Here is a 24,023-nt window from a genome sequence, read left to right as displayed (position 1 = left end):
AGTTGTCCATGTTATTTTACACAAAACACCCTAAAAACTAAAAGAAAGCAATCGAGTCCATGGCATTCACGAGATCTTAGAGAGGAGAAGTCGCTGGAGCAGGGCGTCGGAGGTGGGCACCGGAGTAGAGCATCGGAGGTGGTCGCCTTCGTCGGGGAGGAGGTAGTCGCCGTTGCGAGGTGGTTGCCATTGCCGGAGAGGAGGTAGTCGTCGTTGCCGGAAAGGAGGTGGCCACCGTTGCCGAAGAGGAGGTGGTCGCCGTTGCCGGAGAGGACGTGTACTTGTTGCCGGAGAGGAGGTGGTCGACGGAGGTGGTGGTCATGTTTGGTAAGAAGATGGAAAAGTGAAATAGGATGAGGGAAAGAATATGAAGGACGGGAAGAGGAGGAGGGGAGAAGGTGGACAAGTGGAAGAGGATGAGAGAGAAGTGGAGAGGAGGGAGAAGGTGAAGAAGGGGTAGAAGTGGAGGAGGGAAAGTGGGAAAGTGATTTTTTTTTTGAAATTTTTCAGATTTTTGCGCCAAAATCTAAAACCTCCGAAAACCTGTTTTACTTTGATTTTTGGTAATCTAAAAAGTCTCTAAACAGTCGTAGGTGGTTAAAATCGGAAGTAAAATTTTGCGTTTACATTTTCATATAAAAACCTTTTTCATCGGAGGTCATATGTAACCAGAAAAGCCGTTTTACCCAAACATGACATCATTTTGTATAATATATCAAAATTAATATTTGTGAATTTTTCTTAAAACTAAATGAAATAAGACATCGCCATCTCGAAGGAATTTATTTTTTTGAATTTTTTATCATTTTTTTTATTTTTTTAAAGCTAAAAATGCGATATCAATCTACGTCCGAGTGAAATTGCCAAAAAAGACCACCTACATTGTGGCGGCAAGCTCCACCAAACGAAATGTGGCACCTACCACCACATCCTGTAGCGGCACGTACTGTTCACGCACCGACAAGACAAGCGACACGTGGTACTTACCGCCACGCACTGACAAGACAAGCGACACGTGGTACTTGCCGCCACCACCCGTGGCGGCAGGCACTGTTCACAGGCTGTGGGTGAACAGTACATGTTGCCACAGCCTGTGGCGGCATGTGCCACGTGTCGCTTGGGGGAGCTTGCCGCCACAGGCTCTGGCGGTAGGTGCCATGTGTCGCTTGGCGAGCTTTCCACCATGGTGCATGTGGTCTTTTTTGTCAATTTCACTCGGAGGTGGTCTTTTTGACAATTCACTTATGGAGGTGGTCCTTTTTGCCAAAAATTCGAGCGGGAGAAGGTCCCCTCCGCGCGACCGAATCCAGGTCGGAGTACATGTACCCCCGAGACATGGCGACCGCATAGCTGTGGGCTTCCTCCTCCGCTGCCCAAGACTGACGGCGCTGAGTGTCCCTAGGTAGGGTCTCGAACGACGCGAGCAGAACGCTCTGGTCACCGGCGCACTCGAACCGGCAGGGTACGCCGTCGTCATCATCGGCGATGTCGTGGATGACGGCGTCCGCGGGTGGGGCAGTCGGTAAAGGAGGAGCCGCCGCAAGGCTGGTGCTAGTCGCCGCAAGAGTCATCTCCGCCCCTGCGCAAGCACCGCCCTGGCCTCGGCGAGCTCCGCCCTGGCGTCAATGACGAAGGATTAACTCGTCAACGCCTACCGATTATAGACTTAGGGTTTCGTAGAAATTATAGGGCAAGTAGATCTCGAAGGTTTCAGCCGAATAAAGGTGCTCAACTCAATATTACGGTGGCTAAGGTTACAATGATTCGGTCCCTCTTTCGACCTTAGCGTCCCTTTTATATAGGAGGAGCAACCGAGGGTTTACAACATGTCGTACAAGTACTATCTTTCGGGCACATTGGGCTTTTACTGATATTAATACAAACTTCAATAATGACTAGAACTTTCCTAATCCGATCCTCTCCAATCTCCTCGGCCTCCAAAGCTTCAAGTCCAATGGGCCTTCGGCTATACCAATTAACCAGGGGTATATATGCAACATGCTCCTTGTATGCCTATGTCAGTAGCCTCCAAGGTTTTATTCGAGTCGTACAGTCGGGTAAAATCTCCAACTTTCATCTATTTGATAATACTTTTGAGTTGTACTCAATTCTCATTCAATGTCTATATTGTACAGGGATAATGGTAAATGAGACTGGTTCATCTGACGGATCAGGTACAAGTTAATTGCTCTTGTGGCAAACCTGCATAAACCTACTTCAAGTTCAAGTCCCTGGACTCGAACCTGGGATACTGGTGTAATTCAGTATGTGCCGCTTCAGGACTTACCGAAAACTGAATTCCAGCTAATTTATCGAATACCCAACACGTCTGTCGAGATCTTTCTTCACATCTCTTGATGTGGATAAAGTGGGAGAGAGCATTCAGGTGCGATGCCATGCCACACAGGACGGGTCACGTCATTCAGAATTTTTATCTCGACGGACGCGCTCTGAGAATATATTGTCGAGTGCCTTTGTGCAGCTGTTGGAATGCATCATTTCTTCGAGTTGATGCATTATAAAGAATGATATCTTGGCTCCCGATGGGAGTACATGACGAGTTTTATGAAACTCGAAGATGTATGCATACAACCAAAATTCTTCGGTTCCATTCTGTACTACCTTGTTATCTTACTTTCTTTTCCTACCATAATTCATCGGGTGCGCGACCAGCGGTTCGATGGGAGTAGCCTCCGAGGCTACAGCCGAGTGTTTTCATTTGGTTGTAGGCTCAACTTTTGCTATTAACCAACTATATATTGTTCATCATTACCTTGTCTTATCAGAAATATAATGTGTACTGCTGATAAGAGTAGCACCCGAGCATACGTTGGGTGCTTGCAACTGGACGTAAGCTCCAAATTTTATACTTCTCGTCCTATATTGTCTTGATAACTCGAAGATTTTTTCAACCATGATGTCGGCGCTGACGAAGATCATGTATTATCGCCTCGGGAAGACACGACTACTGGTGGACCGCTGTTTTGTGGGTCCAACATCTCTGCTCTTCTTCCACGTCACACAAGTATGCCTTGCACGTTCTCCGACATTTCGGGCATGCACGCAGTAACTTCTTTGTTTCCAAAATAAACCACAAAATATTTTTACTACGCTGCCACATGTAGCGCCAGGATCATTCCGCATATATCCAATGGTTTAGCCACTTCGTCTTCCATGTTATAAAGGTAAAACCTCGATCTCTGTTTTCCCCTTCACTCCGCCACACGAATCACTTGCCCTTGCCATTGCCCTAACTTCTCACCTCCATTCACGTGCATTGAGTCAGAGCTCCTCTTCACATCCATCTCGCTCCTGCGTTGCCACCATGCCTACGCGAACCAAGCGCGCCAAGATCGCCACCGGCACCTCCGCTCGGACGGAGAAGGAGAAGGTTTTTGGATGGGAGAGATCCAAATTCTCCAAGCAGGACCACCGCAGGCTCAAGAAACTTGGTTTGCTAGCCAGCGATGGAGCAATGCAACTCCCAGGGGATGAAGCTACCAAAAATTCTCCCGAGGGTTTTTGGGTAATTTTCACTGACTTCCTCCATTGCGGCTTGTCCATTCCAGTCCACGAATTTCTTCGTGGACTGTTGTTTGTTTATGGGATTCAGCTGTATCAGCTGACTCCTAATTCTATTCTCCACATATCCATCTTTATCACACTCTGTGAATGCTTTCTTGCCGTCCATCCCCACCGGGGCCTTAATTTGGAAACGTATCTTCCATCTCCATCAAAACAACTCGAGGAACGCAATCTACAATGTAAGTGGTGTCTGTATCAGTGTGCGACCGGAGGTCGGATATTTTGATGTGAAATTCGCCGACTCCGTCCAAGGCTGGCGCAAGAAGTAGATGTGCGTCAAGGACGAGCCAACTGTTACTCAACAGTATGGCCTCGCTCCCTTCGACCTGTCGCAAGAAATTTTGAGGCGCATGTCTTGGGATGCAGAAGCTACACCCGAAGAACTGTCGGCTACCGAGTCCCTGATTGCTCGGATCAAAGCTCTACAAAATAGCAAAGGGCAAGAATTGTCAGGTGTGCCAATCATTGCACATTTTCTGCGAATTCAAGTGCAGCCCTTCTAGGCTCGCGCGAATCCCCTCTGGCTATACTCCGGAGGTGGTGATGCCGCTAGAATTTCCAAAGATCTCTCCGTGAATGACTTGGGGAAACTAGTACGCCGCTTCACCTCGCTCAGCAAAAAGTGTCCAGTTCCTTCCTCTTGTCGCGTGGAACCCACCAGTGGTACCCATGCCCTCCCAGCTGTAAGTATTTTTGCTCGAGTTATGTTACTTCACTTTTCCCGCTTATTTTGTACCCTTGTTGTGTTAACTCGCACTTTTAACAAGCAGAACCATCAAATTCTTTCTTCGCTTTCTCCTACTCCCTTCGATGTACCTCCGAGCCATCATTACAGATGACTCGCAAGAAACTTCAGTTCGTGACAGTGAACCAGCAGAATCTGAAAAGAGTGCAGGTTCATCTGATAGAATTTCGGAGTCAGTGCATGCCTCTAGCTCCTCACAAACAAATTCCGATCCTCCTGCGGCTTCCCAAGAGAAACAAAAGAGGAAAATAATGACTGATGAAGAGGATTCCGGCACGTCCAAGCTATCTTAACCAGCTGCCGAAGAATCTTCTCATAAAGAACAAGCGGAGTTCGACCCATTCGCTTCTGCCGCCGCCGTAAGCTCGTAAGTTTTATTTTTCTTCCACCCAGCTATTTTGACTTCATTTCTTTTTCATATGCTGAAATATTTTCAACAAAGTTAGGGATGACGAGAACATCTGGACCTCTACGCTTCTAGACCAACGAACACGAGTTCATCCCTTATGCTGGTCCTTTCCGAGGATCCGAAAGCTGCCCCAAAATCTTCGGATCCACCACGCAACCCCCGAGTATCGAAGAAGAAACCAAGGACTAGTGCTGCCGGTGAAGAGGTAGTTGCTACCAAGAGTTTATCGACTCCTCTACTCGATGATGTAAGCTTACCTTTTGTGCTTGATTATGCTTTTTTGTTTACTCGAAAAATGCCATCTTTTTAACACTTTTCCTTTGCATTTCGACTATTTTGTAGCTCGTGGTGAAGGAGATGGTCGACATAGGTTCCCGATTTATCGGGTTCCGAGACAAAGCCGACTCCTTAAGAAGTATGTTTTTTGTATATATTGCCTAACACTTCTTTGGTCTTTTTCTTATAACACAATCCTTCCTTTTACCCAGGGGCACTCCACCTTGCTGATAAGCGCGCCCAAGAACTTGAGAAGAAACTCAAAGCTAGCGAAAAAGCTTGTGAAGAAGCTGAAAGAAAATCTAAGAGGGTTGGAGACCTTCGGGACAGGCTCCATGCCGCTAAAAACGCTTTGAGTGAAAAGGAGGGGCAGATTGCCAAACGGGAAGCCGCCATTATTGCGCGTCTCGATACACAATCCGCCAAATTCTCGAGTAATGTTTCTTCTTTTCCTTTTGACATCCTTTTATTTGTTTTCTTATACCACCTCCATTTTTATATTGAAAAAGGTACCTCTTTCTTCAGTAGAAAAAAATGGTGAGATGTATACCAGGAACCAGGACTTGAAAGAAGATGCCCTCCTGGATACTCTCTCAATTCTGGAGATGAACTGTACCCTGGCGCACGATTTCTTGAAGGCGGCGCGAATTGCACTCTAACGCATATTCACGCATTTCTTCCCGAAGGCTGCGCCACCAGAAAAGTTTGAGCTTCTCGCCAAAAGCTTCACACAAAAAGGTGACCCAGCTTTGGCACACCGCCAATCAAGCCTGAAGATTGGAGTCGAAGGCACCATCGCACTGGTGATAGCCAGCGGAGAGAAGGTTGACTAGGCTAAAGTTGCGGCTGTACGAGGATTGAACAATGACAAGTGGACTGCTCTTGTAAAGGGTGCGAAGTCCTTCTCGGAGAAAATCATTTCCATCCTCGACCCAAGATCTTTTGCCTCTACCAGCACTGCTCAGACGGAGGTCAAGTAGACAATCTTGTACCCCCTTATTTGTAAATATTTTCCTTTTGTTGCTCCCAGTTGTCATGTAAGCGCCTTATGAGCTGCATCTTTTGAACATTTTATTGTAATATATTATGACGATAAATGGAAAAAAATCACCTTGCTGGATGATTGATGTCGAGTGTATTTTACTTTCCTGTTACTTTTTCAAAACTATACCGAGGTTGGATGTTCTGACGCATCTCCTGCTGCATCGCAACCCGCCAAAATTCCAAAAAATATCTCGTTAAATGCATCCTCGATACCTGTCTCGATGAAACGGGAGATGGAAGAACTGCGAAAACAACTCCAATTTCTCAAAAAACAAACTATGAATGCTCTGGACCAAGCACGAAAATCATCGGATCGTGAGCAAACTGCTCTTCTTTGAGCACAGGAGTCCCTGAGATCTGAAGAAGCTGCAGTTGCCAAAGCCACTCGCTCTTCCCAACATGAAAACTGCATGCTTTACCTCAGGACTGACGTAAGTCAAGACATGGTTGGTGTGTTTTCCTTGTCCTGTCGACTCAAATTACCTTGCTTTGGCTCTTGCTGTATTGCTTTTATTTTTCATGACAAGAGCCTTTTGGATACTGCTGCTGAGGAACAAAGGGTGAACTTGCGGGTTGCTAGTCTTACACGCCTTGCCAGAGAGAACAATATTGACTTCTGGGCAGATGAAATGCGATGTCATCGTATTGTTCAGTTTCAAGATCGTGCTACCAAGACTCGAGAATTTCTTGACTTCTGCAATAACATGTTGGGTATGGTGTACAATGCTATGTTACCTCGTAACCCGCAGCCCGAAAATCTGACTCAGCTTATGGAGAAGTTTTAAGATGTGTGTAATATCCATAACTTCGTGAAAGCTCAAATGATTGTTGGCGCCAAGTTTGCATTGATCTGGCTTCGGATTTACAATCCAAAGATGGATTTTGACAAAGTCATGCAGGATGTTCTTTTGAAGAGCTTGAAGAAAAGGATAAAGCTTGATCAACACATCGAGGATGTATCTGATGTCACATAAAAATGATTGATAAGCTACTCGAAGTAGACTCTTCCTTCTTCAAAGAATTCCGATATGATGACTCAACGCAACAGTTGCTTGCAACAAAGAAGAATGTATATAAATGGATATAGAAATTCTTTATATTGATTACTGCATGAGGTTTGAGCCAAAATGCAGCGTTGTATATATGTGTTTGTCCTGTACTTTGTTGGTTGGGTATCAAATCATTGTGTAGACAAAGATACTGTCGCGTATACTATTTTGTCGTGCTATGTTTATAATTTTGCGAGACGATTATGCAGTCAAATAAAACTTTACTTATGGCCAACTTTCATCTCATCCCCCGAGCATTGGGGTGGCGAAGATTACTGATTGTTTTAATCCACGAGGTTTATTCAAACCAAGGAGAATACGATTGTTTTCAAGTTTGCTATATTGATTTGTGCGGGTTTAGCCCCGAGCCTGAAATTTGCGACAAGAAACAATAATTCTCGATATCTTTATCTTTATTAACCATGCTATATTTCAGCAAAGCAAGCCCGCCTCATTAAAAAAATTTCAGTCCCAGTTGGTACCATGAAAGGAAAATAGTGTGTCTGAAAACTTGCGAGCTGTTCAAGTACATTATATGTTTACATGGTCATTGCTACACTGACTGCTTGTTTACGCGTAGAAACATTGCAACTTGCAACGTTCCACGGGTTCCCTTCATCTTTGCATGTCTTCTTATCTTTCAGTCGACATGCTCCTCCTGGAATAACTTCAGTGACGATGTATGGTCCCAACCATGGCGATTCCAGATTCTCATGGCCATCTTGTTTAAGTCGAAGAACTATATCTCCGACTTCAAAAGAACTGGTTCGCAACCGACGGCTATGGTAATTCTTGAGGTTCTGCTGATATGCGCTTACTCTTGACAACACTACGTCTCTTGCTTCATCAACTGCATCAACATCGTCCTCGAGTGCCTTTTGCGAGGCCTCTTCATCATATTCCACAACTCTGGGTAATTGTGTTCTGTTTCTACCGGGAGCACAGCTTCGGCACCATGGACTAGAAAGAAAGGATTTTCTTGAGTTGCTGCGTTCGGTGTTGTTCACAAGCTCCATAACACGGAGGGTAACTCGTTGACCCATGTGTGCCTTGCTTTTTCGAGTGGAGCCAGTGAACACTTCTTGATGCCGTTGCATATGAGACCGTTTGCTTTTTCGACTTGGCCATTGGTTTTTGGATGTGCCACAGATGCAAACTTTCTCGGAGATAAAGTTGCTGCCATTGTCCGTTACTATGCTGTTAGGGACACCAAACCGAAAAACTATGCTCTTGATGAAATTTACTGCTACCGTTGCATTTGCTGTTGTTACTGGTTTTGCTTCAATCCACTTGGTAAAGCTTTCGACTAATAACGAGCAGATAGGCGTGTCCTCCTGGCCAAGACTTATGCAATTTTCCCACCATATCGAGTCCCCATTAGGAGAAAGGCCATGCCAAAAGTATTGCCATTAGCTCGGCTGGTGGAGAATGGGGTTTGGACGCGAATCTCTGGCAAGCTTCATGGGTACGCACGATCTCCTTCGCATCCTCTATGGCTGATAACCAGTAAAAACTAGCTCGAAAAGCTTTGGCTGCAATTTCTTGACTGCTTGCGTGGTGGCTGCATATCCCTTCGTGTATATCCTTTTTTTTGAAAATCTTCGTGTATATCCTTGAGTATGAGCCATCCTTCTTCGGGTGTAATACATCTCTGCGGGACATCTGATATACTGCGTTTATATAATTTTACTTCGATCACTGTGAACGTTTTTTAGATCGCCTGATAGTGCTTCCACTGGATCATCCAGTATTTTTTTCCTTGTGATATACACCGGATACGTTTGCATCCATGGGATTTGTATCATCATCACCTCTTCTGGATCTTCATCCCCATCCAAAATCTATGGTTATGGGACTACTGCAGCCCCCGAGGCTTTCTTGGGTTTATCTTTTTTCTTCGACTGCTTCTGCACCACATGTTTCTTTGACTTGGTTGATCTCTCACTGATTTCTTCCCAAAACACTCCTGGTGGTATGAGCAGACACTGTGACCCGATGTTTGCCAAAATATCGACTTCATCATTGCTGAGTCTCTACTCACATGATTTACTTCACATCCGTCAAAGGTATTCTCGAGTTCATTGTATGCATCCCTATATGCTATCATGCTGCCGTTGACTGCATCACACTTCTTCATCTCCTGTTGTGCTACCAACTGAGAGTCGCCGAATATTTTCAGGTATGTAGCACACATGATTTTGCCATCTTCATCCCATGGAGAAGAGCTTCATATTCTGCTTTATTATTTGACGCGTTGAGGAAGGTCATCCGCAGTATATACTTCATCTTGTCACCTTGCGGGGAAACAAGTATCACGCCTGCTCCTGCTCCTTCCGTTCTCTTGGACCCGTCGAAATTCATGTGCCAAGTACTCGACAAATCCGGTGGTCCTATGTTCTGGATTTTCATCCACTCTACGATAAAGTCTGGCAGAATTTGCGACTTGATTGTTTTTTTTGTATGTGATGTCTCGAGGGGAAAGTTCTATTCCCCAAAGGGAGACATGTCCTGTAGCCTCTGGGTTGTTCAAGATGTTCGAGAGGGGTGCCTCATTAAGCACTACTATGCTAGCTACTGATAATGCGGGTAGCGTTGCTTGGAGGGGGACAAAACTTCGCTAAGGAAATATACTGGGCGCTGAACTCCATAAATTTTTTCCTTCTTCTTCCCGCTCTACCCCAAGAACTATGCTGACCACCTGTGGCATGGCCGCAATGTACAACAGCAGGGGTTCTTTTTCTCGTGGTGCCACCAATACTGGTGGTGTCGAAATAGTGCGCTTTAAGTGCTCAAAAGCCTTGTCTGCTTCCTCGTTCCACTCGAACTTTTCTCCTTGCTTTATAAGAGCGTAAAAGGGCAACGCTTTTTCTCCCAACCTGGCGACAAATCTGCTTAGAGTTGCGACTTGCCCCATTAGCTGTTGTATCTCCTTGAGCTTGGTTGACTTCCTCATTGTCAGGGTAGCTTGTATTTTTTCTGGGTTTGCTTCAATTCCCCTGGCTGACACCAAGTCTCCGACAAGTTCTCCCGCAGGAACACGAAAGGAGCACTTCGTCGGGTTCAGCTTGATGCGGAACTTGTCGAGACTATCGAATGTTTCTCGAAGATCGTCAATGAGGGATAACCCTTGTTTTGTTGTGATGACCACGTCATCGATGAATACTTGGACGTTTTTTTCCGATCTGTGCGGCGAGGCACTTCTGCATCATCCTCTGGTACGTTGCTCCTGCGTTTCAAACCCGAAGGGCATTGTTTTGTAGCAGAACACGCCATAAGGGGTTACGAAAGTTGTTCTGACTTCATCTTTTTCTTTCAGTCGAATTTGGTTTTAACCAGAATATGCATCCAGGAAGGAAGCTCACAACCTGCCATGGAGTCGATGATTTGATCGATCCTTGGGAGGGGGAAGTGATCCTTCGAGCAATGTTTATTGAGACACGTGAAATCGACGCACATGGGAATTGACTTCAGTGTTTTTCTTCGGGACCAGCACCGGGTTAGCGACCCAAGTGGCCACAGTATTTATTTCCTTGATAAAACCATATTCTTCAAGTTGATGAATTTCAGACAACATGGCTTTGCGGTTTGGCTCAGAAAAACGGCGCAAAGGTTGTCAAAACGGTCTAGCTCTTGGATATAGATTAAGTGCGTGCTCGGTAAGTTCCCTGGGTACTCCTGGCATGTCAGCTGGGCACCATGCGAAGATTTCCCAGCGCTCACGAATGAACTCGATGAGCGCGCTTTTCTATGCGCTATCCAAGTTGGTTGCAATGGATGTCGTCTTTTTGGAATCTGTCGGGTGTATCTGCATTTCCTTGGAGTTCTTGGAGGTGTTGAAAGCTTGCTCTTGCAAGGATCTTCCTCGGTCCAGCAGTACATCATGGTTGGTGGTAAGCCTGGTTGCCTCGTACGCAGCTTGCATTCTGAATGACTAAGAGAGTTTGTGAAAATCTCTATCGCACTTATCTGACAGGGAAAAACTTCCTTTAACCGTTATCGGCCCTTAGGTCTAGGGATCCTCCACAATATATATGTATAATGTGGTACTACCATGAATCTGGCATATATGGGTCGTCCCAAGAGGGCATGATATTGCGACGGCCAATCTATGACCTCAAACTCGAGCTTCTCTTTCCTAAAATTTTCTTTTGTTCCGAACTGTACGTCGAGTGATATTTTGCCTAGGGGATAAGTTGGTTTCTCGGGCGTAATCCCGTGAAAATGTGTATCTGTTGGTGCTAGGTTAGCCAACAAGATGTTCATCTTCCTCAATGTGTCCGCATAAATGGTTTATGCTGCTCCCTCCATCAATGAATATGCGAGAGACATCATATCCTTCAATAACTGTTAGTAACACCATTGCTGAATGTCTTGGCCGCGACACCTGGGGCGGGTGATCTTCTATGCTGAACCCTATTGGTTGACCTGACCTATTTAGGTATTCGATGGTTGGTGGAGGTGCTAGTACTGCCATATTCACTTTCCGTGTAATTAGCTTCTGCGATCTATTGGACGATATGCCTTTATGGATCATCGACACTGCTCCCCTTGTGGGTGTGAAATCATCATTGGGACCCGCAATTTGCAGCTGATGTTGTTTCGCACTGGTGATTGCAGGTGGTGGTGGCAATGGTATGTGCACCTCACTCCTTGGTCCTTGTGTATATCCCCCTCTGATTGCCTCTGCTTGCGTGTTCTCTGTTACCCTTCGTAAAGTTTGAAATATTCGACAGTCTTTCTGAAGGTAACCCGATTTTCTCTCCCGTCAGAATCGACGTAGAAGTGCATCTAGCAAGGTTCATTCAAAAGTTCTTCGGGTGACACGTTGTATGGTCGTGGAAACCTGGGTCGACTATTTTGCCTGCTAGAGTTTGGTGCATCTCTATTATCACTCCGTTGCTCGTTTCTCCTGTGATAATCATCACGATGGTTGCTACCATTGTTACTGCGGAAGCCGGCCGATACTTGGCTGGGATCGTTGTATTCTGCAAAGTTACGAAAACGTCTCTTGTGCTGGTTGATGTTTCTGTTGCGATCCTCCATCAGCCCACCTGTTCGTTGTTTCCATGAGCTCTGCTACTGTTCTTGGATTAGATCTTCCCAGCTCCTCGACAAGATCCCTTCTACGGATGCCTGCGATGAACATGTCGATTGCCCTTTCATCGGACACATGCTCAACCAAAATTTTGATGAGACTTCACCACTGGATGTATGCCCTCATCGATTCACCTGATTTCTGCGTGCACGTCCTTAACTGCTCTATTGACGCTGGTTTTTTGCAAGTGGGCCTGAAGTTTTGCACGAATAGGTTCTCGAAGTTCTCCCAGCTATCTATGTATCCTTTGGGCAACTTCCTCTTCCAAGATCTCGCGGCTCCGCTGAGGTGAACTTGGATCTTGCATAGCTGTCGCTCTCGTGCCACCCATGATTACGCAAATCTGATGGTATGTTGTACTTGCGCTCTCATCGAACTCAAGATAGGTGACATCGTCGTATAGATCGGCAAAGACCTCCCTACTAGCAGTGGAGTTGGTTGTGTTGGTGAAGTCAAAGTTGATGAAGCTTTTTGAGTCGCTATCTTGAGACAGATCGATTTCCGTGACTGACCCGAAAGTCATCTCACCGAATAGATCGGCGAGTTTTCCGCTATCAGCGGGCTTGGTGAAGCGTGGTGGCGAAACTTCTTCGTCGCCTGACTCAACGGATGACGCCGAAGATACCGAGTAATCAGGCTCGGCCGCCAACGGGTGCCGGAAAACGGTGCAATCCCTCTTTCCCGACGAGGAAGCGAAAGCTCCCTAATGTCATCTCCATTGATTTTTCCAGATTGGCATATGCATGCAAACGGGTGGGAGGGTCAGGAACAAAATCAACGAGATCAGATTGGACCTTTTTACCTCCTTCCATCGTATTGCTCGCTGCCGATGATGATGTTGATGATGCCATCGAGATCAGAACGGTGTTGACGCGCATGTTGTTTCCCGCTCGCGCAAAACGTCGGCAAAACACGCCAATCTGTTGGGCATGAGCGGGAACCAGTAATCGCCGGCGGCAGGCCTCGACGGGACGTTAAACCACCATTAACGACCTTAACGGTGTCCATGCTAAAAAATGTGTCCGCACCACTGGGATACCCCAGACGCAAATGATCGTTCCAACCCGTATGACGTTCGCGGGCTGACACAAACGGACGCGCACGGACAATTTGAGCTCTGTAACGCGGTTGGCCCGTTGGAGATGGCCTAAGATGCGAGCCACCAAAATTGAAAAGCTCTCCCACTGCCCACTACCCAGTGGCTCTGTAAACTTTGTGGCAGCAATTGGAGAGCCTAGAGAGGAGCTCACGTCCTCTTAAAAAGGAGTCTCCCTGTCCAGGTTTGTAGTGAGCGGCCAATGCGAAAACTCCTTTTTACGGGCAGCAGGATGTATGTGCAGGAGTACCATCTACCACAGATTGTGTTTTGAGATTGGTGAAACTATTTGTCTCCTTTTTGACAAAACTGAAACATAATTGAAATAAATTTAAATAGTAGAAAATGTTTCACAAGTTTCATAAACACGGTAGCAACATATGCGAAACTTTGCGAAACATACTTTGAACAATAAATAAATTTTCACAAGTTTCAAACCTATTTCATAAATTTCAGACATATTTCACAAATTTTTAGAAGCCTTATCAACACATGGGTGACCTTAGCAGGACGTCATTACTCCTTTATCAATCGGAGCCGGTAAAATCGCTGCGTTCGCAGCCAATGTCCAGTCTCCACTCCACGGCATGCGACAATCCTCCACCACCACCCTATCCTGCAGCTCCCGTCCAGAACGCTAGCGTACAACCCACTGTGACGTGGTAGCGCCACTCATTTTCAGAGCAATGGCGCCATTCGCTTGCTACATCCTCCTCTCCCTCCTTCTCTTGTCCACGGCATGCCATGCCAGAGACACCGTCACGCCGGGCCACCCCCTCGCCGCGAACGAGACGCTGCTCTCGGAGCCCGACGGCAAGTTCGTGCTCGGCTTCTTCACCCCGCCGAGCGCCAACAACACCTACCTTGGAGTCTGGTACAGCAAGGTCTCCGTCCGCACGGTCGTGTGGGTGGCCAACCGCGAGCACCCAATTCCGGGCGACGCCGCGGCCAACCCGGGCGCCACGCTGTCCGTGTCCGCCACCGGCACGCTCGCCATTGCGTCGAACAACTCCACCGTCGTGTGGTCGGTCAAGCCGGCATCCGCGCTGGCGAGCCCGGCGGCGCGGATCCTGGACAACGGCAACCTCGTGCTCGCGGACGCGGGCGGCGCCGTGGCGTGGCAGGGGTTCGACTACCCGACCGACACGCTGCTCTCGGACATGAAGCTCGGGATCGACTTCGTGACGGGGCGGAACAGGAAGCTGACGGCCTGGAAGAGCCCGTCGGACCCCTCGCCGGGCCCCGTCGTCATGGGCATGGTCGCGTCCGGCGACCCCGAGATCTTCATCTGGAACGGCGCCGACACCGTCTACCGCTCCGGGCCCTGGGACGGCGTCCAGTTCGGGGGCGTGCCGGACCTCGTCACCTACAACGACTTCACCTACAGCTTCATCAACAACGCCCAGGAAGTCACGTACAGCTTCCATGTACGTACTCGTTCCGACTTCGCACAACTCACCCAGTTTATTGATCAAATCGCATTGCTTACCCTACTGAGCTCACGACTTAGGTGCACAACGAGTCGGTCATATCGAGGCTGGGCTTGACCGGCACGGGGAGCAACGGCCTGATCCAGCGGTCGACGTGGGTGCCGGCGGCCGGGACGTGGGAGCTGTACTGGTACGCGCCCAAGGACCAGTGCGACGCCGTGTCGCCGTGCGGGCCCAACGGCGTGTGCGACCCCAACAGCCTCCCCGCATGCTCCTGCCTGCGCGGCTTCGTCCCCAAGTCGCCGGCGGCGTGGGCGCTGCGGGACGGCCGGGACGGGTGCGTGCGGTCGACGCCGCTCGGCTGCGGCAGGAACGGCAGCGCCACCGCCGACGGGTTCGTCACGGTGAGGCACACCAAGGTGCCCGACACGACGCGCACCGTCCTGGACATGGGCCTCAGCCTTGAGCAGTGCCGGCAGGCGTGCCTCACGAACTGCTCCTGCACGGCGTACGCCAGCGGCAATGTCAGCGAGGACCGTCGCGAAAATGGCTGGGGCTGCGTCATGTGGAGCTCCGGGCTCACCGACCTGCGCGTGTACGCTGACTTCGGACAGGATCTCTTCGTCCGCCTCGCCGCCGCCGATCTCGGTACGTATGCAATACTCGGCATCGCATTGCTACGTTCGTACAAGTGCCACTATGCAAATGCAAAGCCCAATATTCAGTAAACCGGTAGAATATATGCCAGCTAACCACCTTATGTATCCTCTAGTTCGTTCTGTACTTTTCATTTTCCCACACCTGAGCATCTCTAGCCACGCTCCTCTATGATCAGAAAATGTCCTTTAGCTCATAGGAGCATATGCTCCCATTATGTAAATCCACATGTCAAAGTGTCAAAAAATTCTAAACTAAAATTTTACATGTACATCTAGACATTTTATGTTGGTACATAACTTTTCAAAAAAAAAGTTATGCCTGTAAAAAGACAAATTTTGATGTTGTACAACTATGTACAGAACATTTTTTTATCTTTTTTATACACACCGTACAAAATATTTTTTTTCCACGAAAACTTGTGAGCGAACATAGGATGTCACGATGTATACCAAAAAATTTATGTCAGATTTTTTCGACATTTTTAAAATTGTTTTTTTATTATTTTCTATAATGGTTGCATATGCACGCGTGTGCCAAAACGCCACCTCCATGTTGGGAGTGCTTGCAACTAGCCGGCCTCCCAATATAACACCTCCAAAACCTTTTTATATATATAATTTTTTAAAGTTACAAAAAACACACATAGAAATAGGCATAAATTTAATGTATTTTCCACCAGAACGCCACCACATATATTACAACACCATGTAGTCAAATGGAAGATAGTTGACTCGTCCGTCTTGCTTGTGTTTAATGCCGCCATCGATGCAGCCGGTTCAATCCCCATTGCCTGCAGGATGTGCTGGCGATATACCATATAGTACGCCTTCGCATCGGCATTCATATTCGATTTCTCATCCGTCAAGATCATCATTCTTGCTCTCTCAAGCTCGATCTTTTTCTCTTGGTTCTTCATTAAGACCGTCCACCTTGCATAATTCTTTTGGTCTCCCAAGATCGATTTCGATGTGGAGTCGGTGATGCACTTTCAATCGATGCTTACACCCTTTTCAATGATGTCACCCCATCCCTTCTAGCCTTTGCCTTTTTGTTCCCGGTGGGTCGTCCTTCCGAGGACAACGAAGAGGGCGTTGAACCATCTACATCTATGGTGTCACCCTTGGGGAGAGACCTCCGGATGATCTTGCATTTGTTGCAAGTTTGCATTCTTTTGAAGACATGCGTCATTTTGAATTCCTTCTCTTTGTTTTGCTCTCGAAACATCTCTAGCGCATCAATGAACTAACCAAACAAACACACATCAATACATGAGAAATTTTAGTATGCCAATTAAACAAATTATAGAGCATTTTTTACTTAATCCACCATCTTCTTACCATTCCCGGGCCTTACGGGAATTCGCTCAACGTTTCCTTGTTGTAAATGTTTTGCATAATACCACCTATACGACATACCCGACTCGTTGCGGGTGATGAGCATGTGCTTGAACTCATTTAAGAGTTTCCGCTCATTGAATTGGTCTCTCATCCTCTTCCAATAGTTGTCGGAGGTTTTTTGGGCACCTGCTAATAGGGTCAAGGCTCAGGGTCTTCCAAGCCTCAGTGAGGCACTCTTCCACCAAGGCCTTCCATTTTAGGCCTCGGCTCCCGTTTCTCGTTTTGATTTTCTTCCTAGTCTCACTATGGTGGCAGTCAGGGACAAAAGGAAAAGAGGGTTTTTGGATCGAATCCAACATGGTCGCTCTCGCTAGTCTCGGGGGGGGGGGGAGAGAACAGAGAACCTTGATAGCGGCTCATATGTTTTCTCGGAAGTAGGCTGGGAAGACGATGATGTGGTCCTTGAAGGGTGCATCGTGGTGTTCCCTTCGCTTCCATCGGCGACGTGGGTGTTGTTGTCGACACCAACATTGATCCCTTGGTTAAGGTGGCGATGCTTGCCGCCGCCTCGTTCACCATCTTCTTAAAGTTGGCGACACCACGACGCCCTTTGCGGTTGGCCGGCAGCATCACTCTCCTTTTACATTCCGCTTCCCATGCATGCAGTGACATCCCCTCCAGCTGTTGCTTGGGCTTCTTCGTAGGTTTAACAAAGGGCGTCTTCGGTGCGGCATGGCAACGAGGGCTAGCGAATTGCATCAGCGACGACATGGATGTAAGAAGTGGGAATGGTTTTAGTTGTGTCTATGACAAGGATGACCCACCACTTTGTTGACTGTGCCTAACGCTACCGGGCCGGTCCCTAAGGGACATAGCAGAGTGGAAGTGTTAGATTGGGTCACGTCGGCACAAAAGGAAGCTATTGGAGCTGTGACTGGGCGTCGATTTCGTGTCCCGCACCCCATAACCCTTTAGCGGGGCTACGGGGTGTGGCTAGAGATGCTGCCATGAAATCAATGTTGCTTCTTCTTTTGAAATGGCAAATCGATGTTGCTAGAGAGAATTGAAAAGAGCTTTTTAAGCTTGACAGTGAGCACATCGGTCCCCAGTTCTTTACTTCCAAAAGCAGGGCCATGCACCTATCAGAAAAAGCGCAAACTTTGATTTTGCACAGCCCAACAAAGCTTAATCATGCAAGGTAGGGCAAAATAGCCACTGCCACCAGATGAGATCTCCACTGCTCCACCGTGCATGTGCATCTCACCTTGTACACGCTCTAGATTTCTCACTGAATGTAGCTCACCAACCTTGCAAAATGTGAGACCACACGTTTTCGCATGCTTCAGGTAGCTCGCTAGTTTCCTGTTTCCCTCGTGCACCAAGGACCAAAAAAGAGCACACGATCACTTGATCAGTGGTCGACAATGTTGCCCTTTTTCTTTGAACGGCAGCGCGTGTGAATGCATGCATGCTTGGCACCGCGAGCTGATTGGCTGAAACTGCACGGTGGAGCCGACTCTTCCAAGCACCACAACTAGTTTTGTGAGGTTCCTGTCGAGCTTCTACGTGCACCGTCCACAATCAGAGCTTTTGGTGTGTCGCTCTACCAATGGAATGGCCGAGAGGAGACATGGGGATTGCGACGAGATTTCCCCTTCGCTGGATGAATCAAATGCGTTTTATGGTGTTGTCTGGCATATGCTTGATGTCGATTAGACTAGCGTCGCATGATCGTTTGTAGACCACAAGACAAGTGGCAAGTGTCGCGTGAGGGCATCGAATCCAGTGGCAGGTGAAATTTCGCGGGGGAGGATAAAGCGAAAGACCGCGATAAGATGCTCACTGATAATCGATAGGATTATGCGACCTCCAAAGCACGAACCTCCCAAATGCAAATTCTTTGCTTGGTTGGTGATGCAAAATAGGACATTGAACGGTGGATCTACTTGAGATTGGCAAAATTATGGGAGTTGCACCTTATATAACCAAGTACAAGAATCGGTGAGTCATCGTCTTTACAAATGCCGCTTTACTACTAGGGTATAAAAGAGATCCTTGTGTGGTGTGGTTTCCACAACATTGTCCTAGCTACTTGGGCCAATGAAGAGTCTGCAGAGGTTTGGTTGTCCTGATGAAAAGAGCTATAGGCAATCCAGTTATACATTTCAACACAAACTTGCTCTTGAGAGAGATCAGGCAAGGAAAGCGATGGCGTCGTTGGTAATGCTTGTTTTGTGGAAGATATGGAAGAAGTGCAACGATAGATTTTTCAACATCCGGCCAATGTTGTCATTAACATCATCGATGATGAAGCAAAGGCATGGTGTTTAGCCGATGCCAAATTTTTGGCCCATGTAATTTCGGGAGAGTAGACTCCATGTTTTAAACCCCATGGCTTTGTCTATAAAACCTCTTCTTTATTAATGAAAATATCAAATCTTTTGCCTTGTTTAGGAAAAAACATGAACCTTAGCATGGGTTGCATGATCATCCGTTGGTGCTTGGATATCCATGTCATGTTTTTTTTTTAAATTCATCATGCTTTCGAATGATATATTACATAATGGTTTTTGGAGTTTTACTCCAGTTACCTTAGGGTTTCTTTTGTTTCAGCATGTTTCGCGTGTATCAGCAAAATTCGACCTATGCACGGTAAGATGGTGAAAAACAAATTTTCCGGAGGCAAATTCCATGGCGAAGTCCAAAATACCACAACGGACGGTGTTGCTTGCAGTGCAGAGAGTGTAGCAAACGGCATGCAATGCATCGCACCCAGCCAGCGCTAGCTTTCAGCCTTTCCAGCACACACCACGTACGGCTCGGCCCCGATCCACGTCGTCGGCAGGAGCGCAGCCCCCGCCACGCACCATCTCCAGCTAGCCACTGGCCTAGCATGCCTGCGCTCGTACATGTTCAGTAACAGCAAATCTGGTGCGAATCGCAACCACAGACACCCTGTCTACAATGACAGGCAGAGCAGCCCCCAGCAACCAAGAAATGTGGGTCGGACTAGTTGCCCGGCACCACTCTACAGTATGCCAAAGCTTCTTTCCCCTAATAAGGAGAAAATTGCGCAAACCAGCAACTCTTGGGGTCATTGTTGCACAAACCAGTGACTCAAATATTTTGTTGCACAAACAAGTGACTCTAGGGGTAATTTGTTGCATGGAGCTCTAATTAACAGATTATGCAATTGCAAACAGAGCTTGGCTCTGGTGGTTAGGTCCTTGTGGTGGAACCAGCCCACCCAGGTTCAAGTCCTAGACTTGACATGGGTGTTTGCATTTACCTGGATTTATTCCAGGATTTAACTGGCGCTATGCTTTCAGTGGTAGGTGACGTGCCCGTCAACAACGAGGCGCCAGTGGTGACTTCGTCAACCTCAAGATATGCCGGCTCAGTCCCTCGGAGGTGCTCATAGGGGTAGGGTGTGCGTGCATGCGTTTATAGGGGTGTTTGTACGTGCGTGTTTGTGAGCGTCTGCGTTGTACTGTGTTCTAAAAAAAAAACAGATTATGCAATTAAACAACATGCTTGCAGAGAGGACTAAAACGGTTATTAGACGGATAGGCTCCAAACGAGTTACCCACGAGAGGGACTCCTCTCTGGCCGAGGCCTTCGAGCGCCGCAGGCGGGACGAGATGTCCGCTCGCCTATGTGCGCGGCGCGCGAGTGCGCGAAGAGCTCGCGCTTCGTCGACGGCGCCGGCCCCTCCGACGGCTAGTAGTAGGCTGCGCGACTGCGAGTAACCGAGGTCGGTATAGGCCGCGCGACGGCGAGTAGGTACGACCGTTGTAGTTTTAGGTTAACTCGAGTAACCATCTCTGTAAAGATGATCCTTTTGGCCAATTAATAGTAATGAAAAAATCTTTTGCTTACCTACTCACTGCCGACTGGGCCCGGATGCACCCAACGCGGACACTTTCCGCGACCGCGGAGCATCCGCGGAGACGCAAACCTGACGCATATTTGGGCCAGGTTTACGTCTCTGCGGACGGCCCGGTCACTGTGCGTCGCCCCGCTGGAGCAGTGTCCAGACGCATTTCTGGTCACGGCGTACGAAAACGGGTGCTCAGCGTCCGTTTACGTCGCGCCGCTAGAGATGCCCTAATTGCATAATCTGTTAATTAGAGCTCCATGCAACCAATTACCCCTAGAGTCACTGGTTTGTGCAACAAAATATTTGATTTACTGGTTTGTGCAACAATGACCCCAAGAGTTGCTGGTTTGTGCAATTTTCTCCCTAATAAGGGTATCAGATGCTGATCTCCCTGAGAATGTGTTTCATGCCCTTTTTTCGAAATGAGAGCATTGCCCCGGCCTCATGTGTTTCATGCACTGCCGTTCTACGAGAGCATACTATGCTTAATTGCTTCCAGGCAGTGCTTAGCCAGCAAGCAAGGCAACCACATCTCTCACCAATAGCAGCAGCAGCATCAGGGACCTCGTTACTCTGGCCCATCAAACAATACAAATGCAAGACGCCAATCCAACTTCACGAGCCTTTGGGCAACAAAGCAGTTATGTGTGCAACCGTAAACTGGTTCCTGGGAATATCTTTACCCCGTCCTCAGGTTGTCGCAGCTGTTGAAAGCTTCGACGTCTTTCCCGAGAGCATCATGTAGCATTTCCTGGGGCTGCTCATGAGTGAAATATACATATTCCACCAGACGAAAATGTCAAGGCACATGCATCATCAAACTAACCACCGGTCTTATGCAGGTTCGACAAGCAAATCCAAGAAGGCACCAACAGTGATCGCAGCTGTCGCCAGCATCTCCGCACTGGCATTTCTTTTGGCACTTGCTGGGTTTTTCTTCTGGTCAAGAAAGAAGAAGCTAACAAGAACAACAGGTAGCATCCATCAGACCTTTGTGACTACAGTATAAAACATGATGTATATTCTTAAAATACATGAGTAACATGTACATGGACGAAAAGGTAAAGTGGTATTCCAGGATGTTATTCTGACTTGTATTCTTGCAGGATCGAGTAAATGGAGCGGCGGTTCACGCAGCACCAACCCCCGCCGTTACGATGGAAGCAGTCACGATGATGACTTGGAACTGCCAATATTTGATCTGGGGACAATTGCAGCTGCCACTGATGGTTTCTCTATCGATAATAAGCTCGGCGAGGGTGGCTTTGGACCAGTATATAAGGTAGCACTCTAATGGATGAACTTCAGTCGGTACAAATGCATATGTATGGAAAAAAAATAAGCAATATCAAGAAACACTGATTAATTTGAATGGAATCGTGAGATTCCATCTGAGCAACTATTAGGTTTCTAGACAAAGGTTATTACAGGAAAGCACAAGCATTTTAAATGAACAAACAGTTAACTGCAGCAATTTGAACATCCTGATCTAGTGCTACTGTATGTCTGACTCTGTTTCCTTGAAAATAACAGGGTAAGCTTGAGGATGGACAAGAAATAGCTGTAAAAACGCTTTCAAAAACGTCCATGCAGGGTCTCGATGAGTTCAAGAATGAGGTTATGTTAATAGCTAAACTACAGCATCGGAACCTTGTCCGGCTTCTTGGCTACAGCATTAGTGGACAAGAAAGGATACTTGTATATGAATATATGGAAAATAAGAGCTTGGACTACTTCCTATTTGGTAACCTCTCAACCTTTCTTTTCTGACCCTGAATACTGGCTGATAATACAGAGAAAAACATGTATTTACATATGTGAACAGAAAAATCCAACAGCATCCTACTTGATTGGAAAGTGCGATACAGTATCATAGAAGGCATTGCTCGAGGATTGCTGTATCTCCACCAGGACTCAAGATACAGAATCATACATAGAGATATGAAGGCAAGTAATGTTCTTCTAGACAAGGAGATGACTCCCAAAATATCTGACTTCGGTATGGCAAGAATTTTTGGCAGCGATGAGACAGAAATCAATACACTAAAAGTGGTTGGCACATAGTAAGTATGGTAACATAAAAAAAACAATATTTTATTTTATAAATGAGTTCCAAATATTACTCATATTGATGTTGCTTTTCTGTAGTGGCTACATGTCTCCCGAGTATGCGATGGATGGAGTCTTCTCAGTAAAATCAGATGTCTTTAGCTTTGGAGTATTACTGCTGGAAATAATTAGTGGTAGGAAAAACAGAGGGGTGTATTCCTACTCAAATCACCTAAATCTTCTAGGACATGTGAGAACATACCTCATTCAACACATACAAGCTATGTTCTGCAGTATAACTTCAAAATAACTTGGTCACGTTTTTATTCTGCAGGCATGGAGCCTATGGAATGAAGGGAAAGGCATAGAATTAGCAGATGAAACCATGAATGGCTCGTTCAACTCAGATGAAGTACTCAAATGCATCAAAGTCGGACTCCTGTGTGTGCAAGAGAATCCAGATGACCGTCCATTGATGTCTCAAGTGCTTATGATGTTAGCTACTACAGATACTGCCACATTGCCAACTCCTAAGCAGCCTGGCTTTGCCGCTAGAAGAATTCTAACGGAAACAGATACATCATCAAGTAAACCAGGCAGCATATTCAACAGCGCAACAGTTACTATAATTGAAGGTCGATAGAAGGCTAAGTTGCATACTGAAATTACTTGTGGGGTGTGTATTGTCAGTTTGTGGATCTGAGCGAAAGAAAGTACATAATTTTGAATAATACCGCAAACAAGAATGAAGATTGCTTCTTCTCAGTAGCTACTTTTAACTGTAGTAGTCATCATTAACAAGCAATAACAGTTCAGCAATGATTTTAAATTGTACCCCCTCCAGTTCACCAAAATCAACGTTCTGCACATATCTTAAAGTGAAACTTTGGCCAACAATATTGCTTCAAACATTTACACTGGGAACAAATCAACACAGATTTTTCTTGAGAAGTTCAGAATATTATAACTATTGGTGAAAAATACATTTTGAAGACCGTGCCAATATCTTAAACATGACTTTTTCATGAACCAGAGTGGTCGTCGCTGAAAAGTGCAAGAGCAATCAAGTTTTGTTATTAGGTAATATTTCAAATCACCGCATACACCATAACTATTCAATGTCCCGAAGGCGGTCTCAAACTCTCAATTCCTTAGAATATTTTTCTTATTTTGACTTCATTTTCGGAAAAAAAAAATATGCAAGGGATTTTGCAATTCTCAAGTAAATAATAACTAAATCAGAATTAGGCATGAGCATCTGTGCAAGGACGAATTAAGAGTCCTTACAGATATCACCTCTGACACAAAATGATTAAATGAAGCACTCAAATAATTTTAAACAGTTCTTAAGTAATGTACATAGCAATC

At 46.6% G+C, this 24,023-nt stretch overlaps 1 protein-coding gene across 3 annotated transcripts; it reads left to right on the top strand.

The window, feature by feature from the left end:
- Positions 1-13,863: 13,863 nt before the first annotated feature.
- LOC124660145 (receptor-like serine/threonine-protein kinase SD1-8) lies at positions 13,864-23,489 on the top strand. 3 transcript variants are annotated; one of them, XM_047197933.1, is made up of 8 exons: positions 13,864-14,726; positions 14,810-15,377; positions 21,449-21,580; positions 21,713-21,888; positions 22,140-22,350; positions 22,432-22,669; positions 22,755-22,905; positions 22,990-23,489. In XM_047197933.1, the coding sequence occupies exons 1-8, from the start codon at positions 13,986-13,988 to the stop codon at positions 23,296-23,298; spliced, it is 2,526 nt and encodes an 841-aa protein (XP_047053889.1). In that variant the 5' UTR covers positions 13,864-13,985; the 3' UTR covers positions 23,299-23,489. The 3 variants fall into 3 exon arrangements, with proteins under 3 accessions (XP_047053889.1, XP_047053891.1, XP_047053890.1); XM_047197935.1 differs by lacking the exons at positions 13,864-14,726; positions 14,810-15,377 and adding an exon at positions 19,338-19,378; XM_047197934.1 differs by lacking the exons at positions 13,864-14,726; positions 14,810-15,377 and adding an exon at positions 21,126-21,246.
- Positions 23,490-24,023: the final 534 nt, after the last annotated feature.

The sequence above is a fragment of the Lolium rigidum genome, chromosome 6 (genome assembly GCF_022539505.1).
Source record: "Lolium rigidum isolate FL_2022 chromosome 6, APGP_CSIRO_Lrig_0.1, whole genome shotgun sequence".
Lineage (NCBI taxonomy): Eukaryota > Viridiplantae > Streptophyta > Magnoliopsida > Poales > Poaceae > Lolium > Lolium rigidum.
Note: the sequence above shows the minus strand (reverse complement) of the source record. Positions and strands in the feature narration are given on the sequence as shown.

Bases quoted from the DNA above. Each gene is read 5' to 3' on its own strand.
- LOC124660145 (XM_047197933.1), top strand. From the start codon at position 13,986: ATGGCGCCATTCGCTTGCTACATCCTCCTCTCCCTCCTTCTCTTGTCC. The intron at 14,727-14,809 runs GTACGTACTCGT...CTCACGACTTAG, and splicing joins AAGTCACGTACAGCTTCCAT to GTGCACAACGAGTCGGTCAT. The intron at 21,581-21,712 runs GTAGCATCCATC...GTATTCTTGCAG, and splicing joins GAAGCTAACAAGAACAACAG to GATCGAGTAAATGGAGCGGC.